An 18,485-nucleotide genomic window follows, 5' to 3' on the forward strand; every position below is an offset into this window, starting at 1 on the left:
GCGTCAATAAGAACAGATGATTGCGACTTGCTAGACAAGGGGGCATGGCTTAGTGGGAAAGGGGCAAACTATTGATCTAAAGTAAGCTAACCATGAGGTGGTATAAAGTTTGACAGAAGTGTCTAAAGATGCACCATATTTATCATCCAGCATGAACCACTGTGATAAATTTGGCGAATCTAGTCTAATTCTAAGCTGTCTGAATTTGAGACACGACTAGTACATCTACCCGTATGTCAGCAGAGCCTTATTAATGGCAGGGTATAAGTCAATTAAGTGAGAGCATTTTTACTTATATACACATACAGTGCATTCGTAAATTCTTCAGAATCTTTCACTTTTTTTCACATTTTTTTATGTTGAGGCCTTGTGCTATAATAAAAAAAAATCTATTTTTTCCCCATCATCCTGCACTCAATACCCCATATTGACAAAGTGAAAACAGAATTTTAGAATTTTTTGCAAATTAATTAAAATTGAAAAACTAAAATTTCACAAGGACATAAGTATTCATACCCTTTGCTATGACACTTGAAATTTAACTCTGGGGGCCTCCCATTTCTCTAGATCATCTTTGAAATGTTTCTACATTTGATTGGAGTCCACTTATGGTAACTTTATTTGATTGGACATGATTTGGTAAGACACACCCCTGTCTATATAAGGTCTCACAGTTGAAAATGCATATCAGAGCAAAAACCAAGCCATGAGGAGGAAAGAACTGCTTATAGAGCTCAGTGACAGGATTGCGTGGAGGCACAGATTTGGTTAAGAGTACAACATTTTTTTTACTGCACTGAAAGTTCCTAAGAGCGCAGTGACCTCCATGATTCTGAAATGGAACAACCAGGAATCTTCCTAGAGCTGACATCCCCACCTTACTAAGTATTCGGGGGAGAAGGGCCCTGGTAAGAGAGGACACCAAGAACCCAATCGTCACTCTGGCTGAGCACCAAAGATCCTGTGTGCAGATGGGAGAAACTTCCAGAGGGTCAACCATCACTATAGCACTCCACCCATATGGGCTTTATGGCCGAGTGGCCGGAAAGAAGCCTCTTCTCAGTAAAAGACACATGAAAGCCCGACTGGAGTTTGCAAAAAAGCACCTAAAGGACTCTCAGACTGTGAGAAACAAGATTCTGATGAAACCAGTATTAAACTTTTTGGCCTAAATTCTAAGCGTCATGTCTGGAGGAAACCAGGCACTGCTCATCACCTGCACAATACCATCCCTACAGTAAAGCATGGTGGTGGCAGCATAATGCTGTGGGGTGCTTTTCAGCTGTTGGGACAGGGATTGAGGGAAAGATGAATTGAGTAAAGTACAGAGATATTCTTGATGAAAACCTGATCCAGAATACTCTGGAGCTCAGGCTGGGACGTAGGTTCACCTTCCAACAAGACAATGACCCTAAGCATACAGCCAAGACAACACAGGAGTGGCTTGGGGACAACTTTGTAAATGTCCTTGAGTGGCCCAGCCAGAGCCCTGACTTGAAACCAATGGAACATCTCTGGAGAGACCTGAAAATGACTGTCCATCGATGGTCCCCATCCAACCTGACAGAGCTTGAGAGGATTTGCAGAGAAGAATGGCAGATAATCTCCAAATCTCGGTGTGCAATCCTTGTGGCATTTTACCCAAAAAGACTGGAGGCTGCTAAAAGGTGCTTCAACTAAAGGGTCTGAATACTTATGTCAATGCAATATTTTAGTTTTTCCTTTTCAATAAATTAACAAAGATTACTAACATTGTGTTTTCACTTTATCATTATGGGGTATTGAGTGCAGAATTGTAATTTTATTTTAGCACAAGGCCTTAACATGAGTGAACGTGAAAAAATTGAAAGGGTCTGAAGACTATATATAGATCTAGATATATATAGATATACATACAGAGTATATATTTATTTGAATACTGTATGTCTAAATTATAATGTTAAATAAAAAATGTCAAATGTTTGAATTAATGCTCTCTTCAAAACCACTGTTCTTTGAGCTTTACCGCCTAACATATTAGAAGATGTGCGATTTGCTTTATACGTATGCACACAAGCATCTAGCCAGCAGTTAAAGTTAGCTACGCTTTATTATAGCCATGCTGTTAATACATGGGCCTATGTGTGTCTATGATATTTTTGTCCGATTAATGTCTGTGGACTATTACAGAAAATGAGAGCATAGAATATAATCATTATTTCAAGACTAAATTTAAATTCACATTTTATGTTGAAAATTATAGTGCGATACTAGATTATGAATAATTTGTAAAATAAACAAAGAAACAAATTAGGATTAGTATTAGGAAATATGTATATACATACTAATTACATATTAAATGTTATGCCTTTTCTCTTTACAGGATTATACTTTGACAATGTATTTCCAGCAATACTGGAGGGACAAGAGATTAGCTTATACTGGAATCCCACTCAACCTCACACTGGACAACCGAGTGGCAGATCAGCTGTGGGTTCCTGACACTTATTTTCTAAATGATAAAAAGTCTTTTGTACATGGTGTTACTGTAAAAAATCGAATGATCCGCCTTCATCCTGATGGGACTGTTTTATATGGTCTAAGGTAAGCAGCCTTTAATAGAATGTGTATACCATATCATTAGGAAGCATTATATATAAAAATAAATGCTTGAAAAAAGACAAAAGAAGAGAGAGACGGCGCTTCTCTAAGGTGATAACGTATAGATAAGGTAAAAAATTCAATCGTGGGCTGATGTGGTAGGGCTCACCTAATTGAGTTGTGCAGGGTTGTCAGCACAACTTAACTTTGTTCTTTGTCAGGTGCTTGTCCACCTTTGGTCTTGTTCACATAGTGCTTGCCTCTGGAGCTAAACCGCGGCGAGTGGATCCAACACAGGAAACCTTCCTCGTGGTCTTTTTGAATGAAGAAATTTGGGTGAAAAGATGCTCCTTGGAACAGGCGCTCTGGCATGAATGGTTCACTAATTCCATGGACTCGTGGGTGTAAATTACAGGTTTCTTTCAAATACAGATAAAAAAATGATAAAAGAATGTGCTGCAACGCGTTTCAACCTCGCACCGAGGTCTTCGTCAGACACGCGTTGCAGCACATTCTTTTATAATTTTTTTATCTGTATTTGAAATAAACCTGTAATTTACACCCACGACTCCGTGGAATTAGTGAACCATTCACGCCAGAGCGCCTGTTCCAAGGAGCATCTTTTCACCCAAATTTCTTCATATAAAAATAAATGAGTGCCCATGAAATGAGTGCTAGCTCCTAATAAACTCTACAATGGTTATTACCTTTTTTAGCTCATTTGCACTAACTTTTTTCTGTTGCTCATTTGATTGTCAATATGGAAGTAGTTTCTAGCAGTGATCAATATAATTCTCAAATACCGGGGAATATTTTGTCTTGTCATTGTTGCCTTTTATTATTGCTCTTGAGGAAACCGTCTGGTTATCCTGCTTATTCATGTTTCATGAGCTCGATTCAATACTCTCAAGCATAAAACTCTATAATGTGTTCTTAAATTCTGCTCTGCTCTATGTATCATGAGTAATTCATGTAGCATGAAAAAGGATACACTTCTTCTTTTGGCTGATTATTGCAGGTCAGCAAAATCAATAAGGGAGAATATGGTAACCAGGGGAGTGAATTAACTGCTTTTTAACCTCTAAATTCATAATGTATTTTTTTTCTTCTATGATTTTTGACTGTTGTCTTCAATGATGTCTTCATATGGTTTGGGGCATTTCCGTGTACAATTTGTTTGATGGTGGGACTAGCTCTTTGGTAAAAAAAAATGTACAAAGATGGATGCACATAGACAAAAACTAGCCTGCTTTTAGCATCAGTATGTAAAATACACCTTTTTTAAAAGAAAAAAAAAATGCTGTCCTTTTGAGATTTTAGTCTCTATTTCTGTTCATCAGTGTCACAAACTTGTATTTATTTGTGAATAATTTAAGACGTTGTCCCATGAAGCAATAAAAACAAAACAAAAACGCCTGTTGATAATCTCATTGCTGTGGGTCTGACTGATGCATAATCAGATGATTTTACATATACATTATTTTCGACCCCCGGACGAAGGCGGAAGCTGAAACGCGTTGGGGCCGGCCGCCATTCGTGGAGTCTTAGCTACATGGGTTAGTACTCTGTCAGTACTTCGTCTTTTACTATTTGCTGCTAGTTGCTGTCTGGGTTCTTATACGTATATGGGTATCATCCCAGTATTCATACATGCATTAGTCTTTTGTGGACACTATATGATTTGGTGTAGTAGTCCTGTCTCAATTGTACTTTGCATGGTTGTGAGGTACATCCCTTTCAACCATTTTCTAAGCAGTTCAACACATTACCTGTAGCTTGTACATCTCATCTCATTGTTATCATGGTATTTTAAAAATTTTTGTCCTGAGGTGTATACCTACTCACATGACTATATTTTGACTAATACTTGACTCTTGTGGCGGCCATGCTTTTATTTGTGATTCATTTTTAGAAATTCATATTGTATAAATAGTGTAATATTGTTGAATAAAAAGACTACATGTATTTTTTGACTTAAAGACTCCTTGGTTCTTTCTTTGCTCGGTTTAATATATTTTGGGAGTACAGTCGCAAGTCATAAGGGAATATACATATATATTTTGCCAGATGATGCAGCATGCATGCCCTGTATATAGGATTTACTGATGCATAATCAGATGATTTTACATATACATTATTTTTCGGACTATAAGACGCACCCAGGTTTTAGATAACAGAAAATAGGAAAAAATTATTTCATATTTTACTACTTTTGCAAAGAAAAACAATTTCTTAAAAAAATTTTTGTTCTATTTCACCACATTCTGAGAGCCATATCTTTTCTATTTTTTCATCAATTGAGCGGTGTGAGGGCTTATTTTTTGCGGGCCGGGCTGTAGGGTATATTGGCACCATTTTTTTTATACATACCATTTTTTGATCACTTTTTATTTAATTTTTTTTTAGCGCTAAGTTGACCAAAAAACGACGACTCTGGAGTTGTATTTATTTTCTTTTTTACGATGTTCACCGTGCAAGTTAAATAAGGGTATATTGTAATAGTTTGGACTTTTATGGGCGCAGTGATACCAATTATTTTTATTTATTTATTTTTCATTTTTGTGCTTGGGGTAAACTGGGAAAAGGTTTTTTTTTAACTTTTAATATTTTTCAAATTTATTTTACAATCCTGAATCTAACTTTTTTTTACACATTTTAATAGTTCCCCTAGGGGACTTGAACCAGCGATCATTATATCGCTGGTACAATACACTGCAATACAGATGCACTGCAGTATATTGTCATTTTTACAGGCTTCTGCTAAGCCCTGCCACAGAATATGTAATAAATGTCAGATAGCTGTGGGTCCCACCACTGGGACCCTCACCTATCTCTAGAACGGGGGCCCCTAAACCCCGTTCTAGCTTTTTGTGCTCACGCTGACTCCCGGCCACTTCCTGATTACATGGTCGGGAGTTACGGAAACATCGTAACTCGCTGAGCTACACTGTTTCCGTAACTCCCATAGTAGTGAATGGCAGTTACGGAAGCAGCGTAGCATGCAAACTATGCTATTTCCGTAAGTACTATTCAGCTCTATGGGAGTTACGGAAACAGTGCAGCTCAGCGAGTTACGCTGTTTTCACTCCCGACCATGTAATCAGTAAGTGGCCGGGAGGCAGGGTGAATAAAAAAAGCTAGAACAGAGTTTAAGGGTCCCCGTTCTAGAGATAGGTGCGGGTCCTGTGGATATATATCATAAATGTCCCTCATGGGAAAACCCCTTTAACTAGTTAAATGACCAGTTACAGTGCGATCACTGTTCCTGGCTGTTAGAGCAGCGTGTCAGCTGTAAAACACAGCTGACACCTGTAGTGTATTGAGAAGCTCCGCGTGTGAGCCCGCTCCAAACATGACCCCCCCTCCATGATGTGCCAGCACGTCATGGGTCGGGAATTGGTTAAGGAAGCGGTCAGGGGGGCTGGCGCAGCCCGACCCCTAAACTGCCGACTATAAGACGCAGGGACTTTTTAGCAAGATTTATTCTTGCTTAAAAGTGTGTCTTATATTCCGAAAAATACGGGTACTTCTTTTTAGCAGCTCTCTGCTCGGGCTATGTGAAGGAAGTTTTTGGTTCCACAACTCCCCTCTATGAAGTCCATATGCCCTAATAGGACATACGGACATGTGTGTCATGATATTACAACCAGTTAATGTGTGAATTCTTTTGTAATGCAGTGCTGTCGCATAATAAAAATGTGTTTCGCTAAAGGGGGTGAATATTTTTTAATGTGCATTAATTTCAGAAACCTAACCTTAGACTGGCAAACCTACATCTACAGAAAGAGACAGACCCTGACTCTGGTATAAGAACCTCATTTGTAAATTGCAGGGCCTAAGTTGTTTGTTTGCTGAACATAACATTTTGTTTTGTATTATTATTATTATTATTATTATTATTATTATTATTATTAATAATAATAATAATAAGAAGAACACTAATAATGTAAGGTTCTCAGTGAACTCTGTGCCTTTTTATGCGTATGGTTGGTCTGTGCTTGTCAGCAGTTTTTCAGTTTGGGTTTCATGTTTCAGAAAGCAATAATTTACAAATCAATTGGTGTAACATTTATGAGGGATGATGGGGATTGCATTTATGGTTATGCCTTAGTGTCTTCCACTGCAAAGATTTTCAGGCTAACAGCGCATAGTGGGATTTGAAAACTGCACACAGTTATAGGAAGTGGTTATAATTTGCTTTGTCATGGATTTGTAGAGCTAGATGCCATCTGAGTTCATTAAATAAAAATCAGCTGTTAGTGTTAGGCACTTATTACAATCTTTGTAATAACCTTGATATATCCTGTAACTTCCCGTAAAGCCTAGGAAGCAGGAGTTATCCAGGATTAGAAAAAAAGGATCTGCTTTTGATAACATTGTTTACTATGGTCATGATGCAAAAAGTATAGAAGACATAATATGGAAAACATTATGTATATTAGGGCATGATATATTGTCTATCTTTCTACTGAGAGCATTCTGTTAAATGAGAAATAATATCACAGATACCAGGAACATGCCACTGAGGACTTGATATAAGATTTGGACAATAGGCGATATTGTTAACATAAAGCTATATTATATTGCCAGCATTTGATATGTTGGGCTTCTATTCGACTTATTAATGGCTATTTGACTTTAGACCATAATATGATGGCTAAAAGACTGGGTCAGAGCATCTATAAAACGGTAGGTCTGGTGGGGTGTTCCCCGTATGCAGTGGTTAGTATCTACCAAAAGTGGTCCAAGGAAGGACAATCGGCCACAGGGTCATTGGCGCCCAAGGCTCATTGATGCATGTGGGGAATGAAGCAGTGGCGTAAATATAGGGGTCGCAGTGGTCGCAATTGCGACTGGGCCCCGAAGCCAGGGGGGCCTGCAGCCCTCTGCACTATATCAATGAAAAGTTACTATAGCAACTGGGGCCTATGTAATAAACTACACGGGCCCCTGTTACTATAGTAACTAACAGTACTTCCCACCCCCCCCTCTTTCCGGAGTGCAGCGGAGGTTCTGAGGTCACAAAGCTATGTGCTGCGCACAACATCCCGACCCGGATGGAGTCAGAACCTCCGCTGCGGCCGAAGAGTTGGGTAAGTTTAATATTACTGTCTACTGAAGCTGATGGGTCAGGGTCCGACTCCTGGGACCCCCGTCTTTAGCAATGTTTCCGTCACCATTGAGATCAATGGTGAGGGAAACGGAAGCTGAGGTTTCAGTTTGCCTTTCTGTTGAGGGGTTACCCGACGGAAACCGCCGACAGAACCCCTCAACGGAAGGGCTGCGGTAATGGCGGGGCTTAGTGTTAGCCGGTGAAAAGGCTAACACTAACCTCCATTATTACCCTGGTACCCACCGCTACCAGGGGTGTCGGGAAGAGCCGGGAACGATCCAGTACCCGAACATCTGTAGTGATGGTCGGGCAGTGGGGCGGCTGCAGGCTGGTATTGTTAGGCTGGGAAAGGCCAAAAACAGTGGCCCTTCCCACCTTGGTAATGCTAGGCTGCTGCGGTGTTGTATCTGGCTGGTTATGAAAAATGGGGGGATACCACAACATTTAAAAAAAATAATAATAATAATTGGAAAGCACGATGTGGGGTTCCCTCATTTTTATAACCTGCCAGATACAACATAGCAGCTGCAGGCTAGCATTACCAGGGTGGGAAGGTCCCTTGTTTTTAGGCTTTCCCAGCCTTATAATAACAGCCTGCGGCCACACCAGTACTCAGTACACCCGCATTATTACAGATGGTCGGGTACTGGATCATACCATGCTCTTCCCGATACCCCTGGTGGCGGTGGGTACCAGGGTAATAATGGGGGTTAGTGTAAGCCTCTTCATGTCTAACATTAAGCCCTGCCTTAGTAATGGACGTTGTCAATCAGCCAGCAGCTATTACTAAGGTGGTAGTAATAAAGTTTAAAAGAATACAAAGACTTAGATAAAATATTTTATTGAAATAAAAATCCCACACACAACCCTCATTAACCATTTTATTGAGAATAATAAAAGCGCAGTTATTGAAGTAGTCCTCGAATCTGAAGTAGTCCAACAACCGAATTTGTAAAAAAACACAAACACACAAAAATAATTAGTAACACATAAAAATGCGAAACAATTCTTATACTTATCTTTCCTGGGTCAAGCGCTGGAGTCGCAATCTCAGCGAGCTGGGCCCTATAACTAATCCTATCCTGTGTGATACTGTCTGCTGAGTTGCTGTATCTAATCCTATCCATAGCTATAGGGTCGTAGTGCTATCGATAATCTGTCTCATATACAGGGTTGGCGTCAGCACCCGGCGAATGCCGGCAAGTGGCGGGGCTGACTACCGTTGGGGGGCCACACTCAGCCACCGGGTGTGTGGCACTACCTGGGAGGAGGGTGGCTGTGTGGCACTACCTGGGGGAGGGTGGCTGCGTGGCACTACCTGGGAGGAGGGTGGCTGTGTGGCACTACCTGGGAGGAGGGTGGCTGTGAGGCGCTACCTGGGAGGAGGGTGGCTGTGTGGCACTACCTGGGGGGTGGGGGACGTGGCACTACCTGAGAGGAGGGGGCTGTGTGGCACTACGTGGGAGGAGGGGGCTGTGTGGCACTACCTGGTAGAGGCTGTGTGGCACTATCTACAGAGTGCACTACATTTATGGGGGTACAAACTGGGGACCTAACTTCTATATGGGGGCATAAACAGGGCCTAGCTTCTATATGGGGGCACAAAGTGCCGTTTTTTGCCATTTTACTACCGCCGTGATTTCCCCCGCAAAGGGACCTACTAAGTCTGTGTCTCCCAAGGGCCCACATAAACCTGGAGCCGGCCCTGCTCATATATATATAGATGTATATACATATATGCATACACATATACACACACATTTTTTTTGGGTGGACACATATGTATTTGGGCTATTTCCCCTGATGTTTTAAGTCCTTTGTGACGCCCCTGCTAGTGCTGCATTGTTGGGTCACTTAGGAGACCCAACGATGCAGCTGAAAGCTGCGGGTTGTCAGACATGGGAAGTTTGGGGGGCCCAAGAAGAACCTTTGCATCGGGGCCCATGAGCCTTTAACTACGTCCCTGGAATGAAGGCTATCTTGTTTGGCCCGATCCCACAGAAGAGCTACTGTTGCCAAATTGCTGAAAAAGTTAACACTGGCTATGACAGAAATGTGACAAAAAACACAGTGCATCCCTTTCAGGATTTGAACCCAGAAACTCCTGTGTCCAATGCGTCAGCTCTTATAACTGAGCTACCTAGTGCTGTTAGACAACTCCACTGCTAAATCTGTTGTCTAGTTTCCAGGGGTGAACCTAGCCTCTCTGCTGCCTGAGGCGAACTATAGAAAGCCCCCCACCCCCCAATCTATCCGAGTTTTCTCATTACTAGCTTTACACAACAAACACGCAGTATATAATTTTTTTTTAGATAGGAAAACATTTGTTGTTTATTTGTTCAAGTGCTATTTGAAGTAAAGAAAAGATTTAAAGAATTCTCCTTACTGTATTACTTTAGTATCATAGATCAACAACGCAGCATTTGTATTACAATTGACTGATGATTTTTAACGGAGTTCAGTGCCCCGGCGTGGATGACATGATGCAGTGATGTCATCGTGCCGGGCAGTTGACATCATCAGCGTGCTCCCGATCTTTTGTAGGCCTCAAGCCTAAACCAGGCTGTGGCCTTCAAGAGCAAACGGTGGAACAGGGAGCCAATGGCAGGGGTTGGCTGGCAAATTTTAGTCTGGGCGCAAGCACACAGCACTGGCCCAAGAGTAGCGGCCCATTCTGGGGGCACTGGGCAATTTTCCCCCCTAACACCGCTGTGGAAGAACTCTGCTATCTGTCAACAGAAAAATCATCCGCCATGACTAAAAATGTTTCTTGATGGCGGAGTATAAGAAAGCCTCACATGGGAATTAGACTTTCTTGTACTCCGCCATGGGGGAAACATTTTCCCACTGGCGGATGACTTTTCAGTTGATAGGTAGCAGAGTTACATGAAGGGGAATTATTTTTCCTTGACCTCTAGTTTCTATTGTGGCAAATTTAAGTTTTTACAATTTTTATACTGCTAACTTTTTTTTTCGGCAGGTTCCGCTGGACTGTTTCGACTACGTCGTAGATTCATTGGACTACTTTGATGATCTACTTAAAAAAATAAAATAAAATGGAGAAAGAGGGGTGTTTTGATTTCAATAAAAAAAAAATTCTTACGTCTGTTTTTTTTAATACTTTATTATGTCCTTAGTAATGGCTGCTGTTTGATTAACAGCATTCAATCACTAAGGCTGGGGCTTAGCATTAGCCAGTAAAAAGGCTATCACTAACCAATATTATTACCCCGGTTCCCACTGCCGTCAGGGATACCGGGAAGAGCCGAGTACGATCCAGTACCCGACCATCTGAAACAACGGTTTACAGCGAGGTGGCTGCAGGCTGGTATTATCAGGCTGGGAAGGGCCAAAAACTGTGGCTCTTCCCACCCCGGTAATGCTAGGCTGCATCTGCTTTATTGTATCTGGCTAGTTATGAAAAATAGGGGGAACCCCACGTCATTTTTGAAAAATAAATAATTGAAAAAAAGTTACGTGAGATCCCCTCCATTTTTCATAACCAGCCAGATACAATAAAGCAGCAGCAGCCTAGCATTACCAGGGTGGGAAGGGCCACGGTTTTGGCCCTACCCAGTCTGATAGTACCAGCCTGTGGCCACCCCAGTTCCCACCCTTCACTTCAGATGATCGGGTACTTGATCGTACCCGACTCTTCCCGGTTCTCCTGGTGGCGGTGGGTACCGGGGGAATAATAGGGGTTAGTATTAGCCTTTTTACTGGCTAACACTAAGCCCCTTCTTAGTAATGGACGCTCTCAAACAGACAACTGCCATCACTAAGGCGGTAATGAAATATTTAAAACACAGAGACATAAAAATTTTTTTACAGTTTTATTGAAATAACAACTCTTCCACACAATCCACTTTAACCATTTTATTGAAAAAAGCTTAAATCAGCTAAGTATTCCAACGAATCTACGACGTAGTCCAAATGGTCCAGCGGAACCTGCAAAACAAAAATTAGCAGTATGAAAAAGAAAAATAAAGATGGCTGCCCCCACAAAAGTACAAACATATGAATAAATAGTTACTTTAGGGAACATATTAAAATAATTAGAAAAAATAGGCCCATAAAGTAAAACATATCAAATAAAAAAAAATGAAATAATTATAACACCTTTCCTTTAACCCCTTAATACCAGGGTACTCATGGGTCAAAGTTCATCAAGAAGTCCGGTACACGCGCTGCCCCTTTAAGAGCGGGTATTTTAAACCTTAATGACTGAGCAATTTTTTAAGTTTTACCATCGTCGCATTCAAAGGTCTATAACTTTTTTCGTTTTGCGTCGACATAGCTGTATAAGGACTTTTTTTGTGGGACAAGTTGTATTTTATAATAGCACCATTTTGGGGTACATATAATTTATTGATTAACATTTTAATAACTTAGTGTGGTACTGGGAAAAAAACAGAAATGTCGCCAATTTTTTTGCGTCTTAATTTTACGCCGTTTACCGTGTGGTATACATAACATAATAACTTTATTCAGTGGTCGTTACCATTGCGTCAATACCAAATTTATATGGATGTTTTTATGTTTTCCTACTTTTACACAGTAAAAACTATTTTTTTTCAAAATTATTTGCTTTTGTGTCGCCATATTTTAAGAGCCATAACTTTTTTAGCTTTTTGAGCGATGCAGCTGTATGAGGGATTTTTTTTGCGGGACGACTTGTAGTTTTTATTGGTACCATTTTGGAGTAGATGCGATGGTTTGATCACTTTTTATCAAATTCTTTTGAAGGCAGGATGAACAGAAAACAGCAATTCTGGCGTTGTTTTTTATTATATTATTTTTGGCGTTCACCGTGCGGGTTAAATAATCTAAGCGTTTTATAGTTGGGTTCGTTACGGACGTGGCGATACTAAATATGAGTAACTTTTTACTTTGGACATTTATTTAGTTATTTCAAACTTTATTTAACTTTTTTTCTTTTTTTTATAGTCCCACTAGGGGACTTTACTGTGCAAACTTTTGTTCACTATTATAATACACTGCAATACTTCTGTATTGCAGTGTATTATTGCCAGTCTGTGTAAAACTTACAGGCACCTGTTAGGTCATGCCTCTGGCATGGCCTAACAGGCAATTACTAAAAGCAGACCTGGGGGCCTTTGTTAGAACTATCCTGAACAGCCGACATAAAAACACTAAACGCCGATCGTTAAGGGGTTAAAGAGAATCTTTCACCTGCCCCTACATGTGCAGCTGAGTGCCGCGTGTAATAGACAGGGCTGCACAAACCCTGAGGCTCTTTACATTTTTTTCTTAGCCTCCTTCGTTATTTAGATCGTGGTGTAATATTTGGCGCCTGATATTTAAATAATGTGAATGGGGAGGTAATTGTCAAGCGGGTGTGTAACATCGCTGTGACACTGTCAAATCAGCTATGGTCCGGGTCACAACAAGAGCTGCAGAGAGGAGAGCGTGTGCGTGTGAGTGCGCAGCTCCACCGCCACTACGGAGCAGAAGAATTCTTCTTCTGTTCCATGGCATCGGAGCTGTGCACGCACCCATGCACGCTCTCACTCTTTAGCTCTCGGCAGACAAGAACAACAAGACTGATCTCTCGCGAGAGATCACACAGTCTTGTACTTGACAGCCAAGAGCTGAAGAGTGAGCGTGTGCGCGCACACGCTCTCCTCTCTCCAGCTATTGCTGTTGACTCTGTCCGTAGCTGATTGGACAGTGTCACAGCGATGTTACATGTCCCCTTGCCAATTACCGCCCCATTGACAGTTCAGGTGGTTATTTACATATCGGGCGCCAAATATAACGGCACTGATATATAAATAACGAAGAAGGCAGGGGAAAAAATGTAAAGTGCCCCAGAGTTTGTGCAGCCCTGCCCATTACATGCTGCATTCAGCTGCACATGTATGGGGAGCTGAAAGGTTCTCTTAACGTGTAACAGCATTTTTTTAAAACTTTTGACATGTCAGAAGCTCTGATCAGTGGGGACTGAGACCCCCACTAGTCGCTAAAATGAAGCAGCAGAAGTGCTCAGGTGAGCGGTGTGCTGCTTCGATTCAGTTTGGCTTTCCTTGGAACAGTGTACGGGCTCAATAGAAAGTCTATGAGTCCATACACCGCTGACTCGGCTGAAAGTTGATCATAAATGAAGCGGCACAGCGCTCACCCAAGCACTTCTGCTGCTTCGTTTTAGCGATAGGTGGAGTTCTCAGTGCTCGGTCCCCCACCGATGAATACTACTGACATGTCAGTATGACATGATAAACGTTTAGTTACAGTTTAAAGGCTATGTACACCTTTAAAAACGTATTTTTATATATATACATATATATATATATATATATATATATATATATATATATATGTAATGTCCGTGGCTACGGGCTGTCAGTTCTAATTCCCTCCTAACAGACGCAGCCACGTGTCGGCAAGCGCTGGCCCCAGCCTCCTCCTCAGGAGACGCCAGCGCTTGCTTCCACTCACCTCAGCCGGATTCCGTAGGGTGCGCGCGCACGCTCATGCCCGCTCTTAAAGGGGCAGCGCGTGTACCGGACTTCTTGATGAACTTTGACCCATGAGTACCCTGGTCTATAAGAGGGGTCCATCCCCCTGCTTCTATGCCTGAGCGTTGTTGATGTTTCCTAGTTTGTCTATGTGATGGCCTCCTAGTGTGTTTCCTGTACCTGTTCCAGTTCCTGTTTCCTGTTCCTTGCATTCCAGACCATCCTGGTCGAGCACTGTGCTGTGCCAAAGTCATGTTGTGCTGTATTCCACGTTTTACCTGCTTCACCTCGCCTGACGTCTACTTGCTGCCTAGTCCTAGCCGAGCCTGCCCTGCTGCTGTCTGAGCTGCCACAGCCTCTTGAAGAGCTTAGAGACATTCTTGCTGATGCCTTGGAACAGCTGAAGCCTGACCCTGAAAAAAGTGAGAGAAAAGAGGAGGAAGGTCTGAAAACTGAAGTGAATAATGAGCCTGTAGAAACTGTAAAGCGGAAGAGGAGCGGTAAAGTCAAAGCTGTGAAAAGTGCACCAAAGAGCACATCCAAGTCAGTCGGAGCCAGAAAATGGAGATGCTGGATCATCTGTCATAAGATTCATCCGTTCAAGGCCATGTTTGGAAAAAATGAAGAAATTACAGATGAATGAAGGAGAATCCAGCATCAAGAGTTACAAATTTCTCACGCCCAGTCAGACGCTCAAGCCACCTAGAAATTAAGTCTCACAGATTGCTAGACATGTTGAAGGGCCATGATCCCTGTGTTTGTGGGATTGATCAATTAGGAGACCTGGAAGGCATAGAGTCCTGTCCCAATGTCTATATCTTCCACAAAACGCAACTACTCGATTGGGGATCGGGAGTTACTGGCCATCAAATTGGCCCTGGAAAAATAGAGACATCTATTAGAGGGTGCAGCTCATCCGATCCTGATTTTTACAGACCGCAAGAATCTGACCTACCTCCAGACGGCCCAACGGCTGAACCCTCGTCAAGCCAGGTGGTCTCTGTTCTTTACAAGGTTCCAGTTTGAGCTCCATTATCGCCTGGCCGACAAGAATGTGAGGGCTGATGCCTTGTCCAGGTCTTTCAAGACAGAAGACACCTTTTAGAGTCCACAGAATATTATTGATCCGTCTTGCATTATCTCTGTCAATCCCCTGCAAGTTGGGGACATTCCTCCAGGGAGGACCTTTGTGCGCCTGGCTGATCGTGGAAGAATCCTCCGCTGGGGATACTCCTCTAGACTGGCAGGACACACGGGGGTCCGTAAGACCTGGGATCTGATTGCTCGTCATTTCTGGTGGCCCACGCTGCCCAAGGACATTATGGACTTAGTTTCTTCCTGTTCTGTATGTGCAGCTAACAAGGCAGCTCACTCCATTGCCTGTGCCCAATGCTCTCTGGCGGCATATAGCTATGGACTTTATTACGGACCTGCCTCTCTGCTGGATGCAGTGCTGTCTGCGTGGTGGTGGACCAATTTTCGAAGATGGCCCACTTCGTTCCTCTGACCGGTCTTCCTTTGCTTCTCAGCTGGCCAAGCTGTTAATCCAACACATCTTTCGCCTGCACGGCTTGCCGCAGCATATTGTGTCTGATCGGGGGGTTCCGTTTACCTCAAAGTTCTGGAGAGCCCTCTGTGGACTCCTCGGTGGGAAATTGGACTTTTCATCAGCCTACCATCCTCAGTCCAATGGTCAGGTCGAGAGGATCAATCAAATTGTAAAGGATCTGCCAGACACAGCTTCTGTGTCAACGCCCGTGGTTAGTCAGTCTGCACCTGCTCCTAAATCTGATCGAGTGACCCCCTCCTTCTACCAATCAGGCTGGGAGGCTGAGGAGTGGGAGAGCCTATCACAGCCTGGCCAGACGGAGCTAGCTCCCGCCCTCTGTCTATTTATACCTTCACTTCCTGCTCCTCCTTTGCCTGTGATTCTCCTGTTTCCTGGCTCTGCTGCTGCTGCTTGAACTATTTGTCCCTGCTTCATATTGACCCTGGCTTACTGACTACTCTCCTGCTCTGCGTTTGGTACCTCGTACACTCCTGGTTTGACTCGGCTCGTTCACTACTCTCCTGCTCTGCGTTTGGTACCTCGTACACTCCTGGTTTGACTCGACTCGTTCACTACTCTTGTTGCTCACGGTGTTGTCGTGGGTAACTGCCCCATTTCCCTTAGCTTCTTTGTACCCTTGTCTGTTTGTCAGTCGTGCACTTACGTAGGGACCGTCGCCCAGTTGTACGCCGTCGTCTAGGACGGGCTGTTTCAAGTAGGCAGGGACTGAGTGGCGGGTAGATTAGGGCTCACCTGTCTGTCTCCCTTCCCCGTCATTACACAGATCTTGGAGAACTACCAACGCCACTTAATTTCCAAGCAGCATGATGACTGGGTGCAGTTGCTCCCATGGGTAAAATTCTCCTACAATAATCACACCAGTGAGTCCACGAGGAATACGCCGTTCTTCATTGTATACGGCCAGCACCCACAAATTCCTCTCCCGGTACACGATACTTCCGAAATTCCAGTGGCTGACTCCACCTTTAGAGACTTTCTACAGATCTGGCAGCAGAATTGATCCTCCATCCTAATGGCGGTCAACCACATGAAACAGAAGGCTGCCACAAGGAGAAGAGATCCTCCTCAGTTTCTTACTGGCACGAAGGTATGGCTGTCTTCCAGGAATATCAGACTAAGGGTGCCATCATGCAGATTTGCTCCCAGATTCCTCGGACCCTTCGAGATCCTACAGCGGATCAACCCTGTCACCTATAAGCTTCGGCTGCCTCCTACCCTCAAGATCCCCAACTCCTTCCATGTCTCCCTCCTGAAGCTGGTGGTTCTGAACCACTACACCAAGTCTCCTAGCCCTTCAGACACATTTGAGGTTCAGGAGATCCTGGACACCCAAAAAGTTAGAGGAAAGACCTTTTATTTGGCGGATTGGAGGGGGTTTGGTCCTGAAGAAAGGTCTTGGGAGCCAGAGGAGAACCTCAATGCCCCTGCTCTTCCGAAGAAGTTTCTCTCTCGCTCTGGTCCCAAGAAGAGGGGGCGTAAGAGTGGGGATACTGTAATGTCTGCTTGCTGTCAGCTCCAATCCCCTCCTGACAGCCGCAGCCACGTGTCAGCCAGCGTTGGCCCCAGCCTCCTCCTCAGGAGACGCCAGAGCTTGCTTCCACTCACCTCAGCCGGATCCTGTAGGGTGCACGCGCACGCTCATGCCCGCTCTTAAAGGTGCAACGTGCATACCAGACTTCTTGATGAACTTTGACCCGTGAGTACCCTGGACTATCAGAGGGGTCCAGCCACCTGCTTCTATGACTGAGCGTTGTTGATGTTTCCTAGTTTGTCTATGTGATGGCCTCCTAGTGTGTTTCCTGTACCTGTTCCAGTTCCTGTTTCCTATTCCAGTTCCTGTTCCTTGCATTCCATACCATCCTGGTCGAGCACTGTGCTGTGCCAAAGTCGTGTCGTGCTGTATTCCACGTCTGACCCGCCTGCCGTCTACCTGCTGCCTAGTCCTAGCCGAGCCTGCCCTGCTGCTGTCTGAGCTTCCACAGGTACCTATATAAAGTATAGACTTTCACCTGCGCCCTGTTGGTCAGCTGTCTTACCGCCAAGGCGGTACAGCTCAGTGGGTCCACAGACCCTTCATGACAATATTTACATATATATATATATATATATATATATATATATATATATATATATATAAAGATATCTATTAATGTGATTGGTGCAAGTTTTAATTACTTTTTATTGAAAATTATTTTTACTTTTTGAGATACAGCTGCTTTGTATCCTGTATACAGAGCAGCTGTATCTAGTGCTGAGACCTGAATCCATTAGGTCACCTATTATCAATCACATCTAAGTTATGAACTTAGATGTGATCGATAACAGCTCGATCCTGCAGGATCTGCTGATACTGAATCCGTCAGTCCCGCTGACCTGACGGATACAGGATTCAGCACTATATACAGCTGCTCTGTATACAGGATACAAAGCAGCTGTATCTCAAAAAGTAAAAATATTTTTTAATAAAAAGTAATTAGAAAGTTGCACCAATCACACTGAAACCCCACCTCTTGCAGTATAATAACTACTGAGGGCGCTATGGGGGGGGGGTTATACTGCAAGGGGTACTGACTCAATAAGATGCTCAGACCGCCCCTTGTAGAATCCCCCGCCCTTCATCGTCGGCTGATCACTTTTAAATTAGTGGGGGCCGGTTTATGGGGAAGAATTATACTGCACTCAGCTTCCTGCCGCTACTAATTTAAAAGGGGTCGGCCGACGCTGGGGGGCTGGGAGTATACTG

General features: G+C 43.2%; 1 protein-coding gene across 3 annotated transcripts in view; it reads left to right on the forward strand.

Annotated features, from left to right (window-relative positions):
* GABRB3 (gamma-aminobutyric acid type A receptor subunit beta3) overlaps nt 1–18,485 on the forward strand; it is a 444,982-nt gene that overhangs the window by 365,290 nt on the left and 61,207 nt on the right. For all 3 annotated transcript variants that reach the window (XM_075852588.1, XM_075852590.1, XM_075852589.1), the window contains one exon: nt 2,363–2,583. In XM_075852588.1, the coding sequence (XP_075708703.1) occupies nt 2,363–2,583 (221 nt within the window). The remainder of the gene's footprint in view (nt 1–2,362; nt 2,584–18,485) is intronic.

Source organism: Rhinoderma darwinii, chromosome 2 (genome assembly GCF_050947455.1).
Source record: "Rhinoderma darwinii isolate aRhiDar2 chromosome 2, aRhiDar2.hap1, whole genome shotgun sequence".
Lineage (NCBI taxonomy): Eukaryota > Metazoa > Chordata > Amphibia > Anura > Rhinodermatidae > Rhinoderma > Rhinoderma darwinii.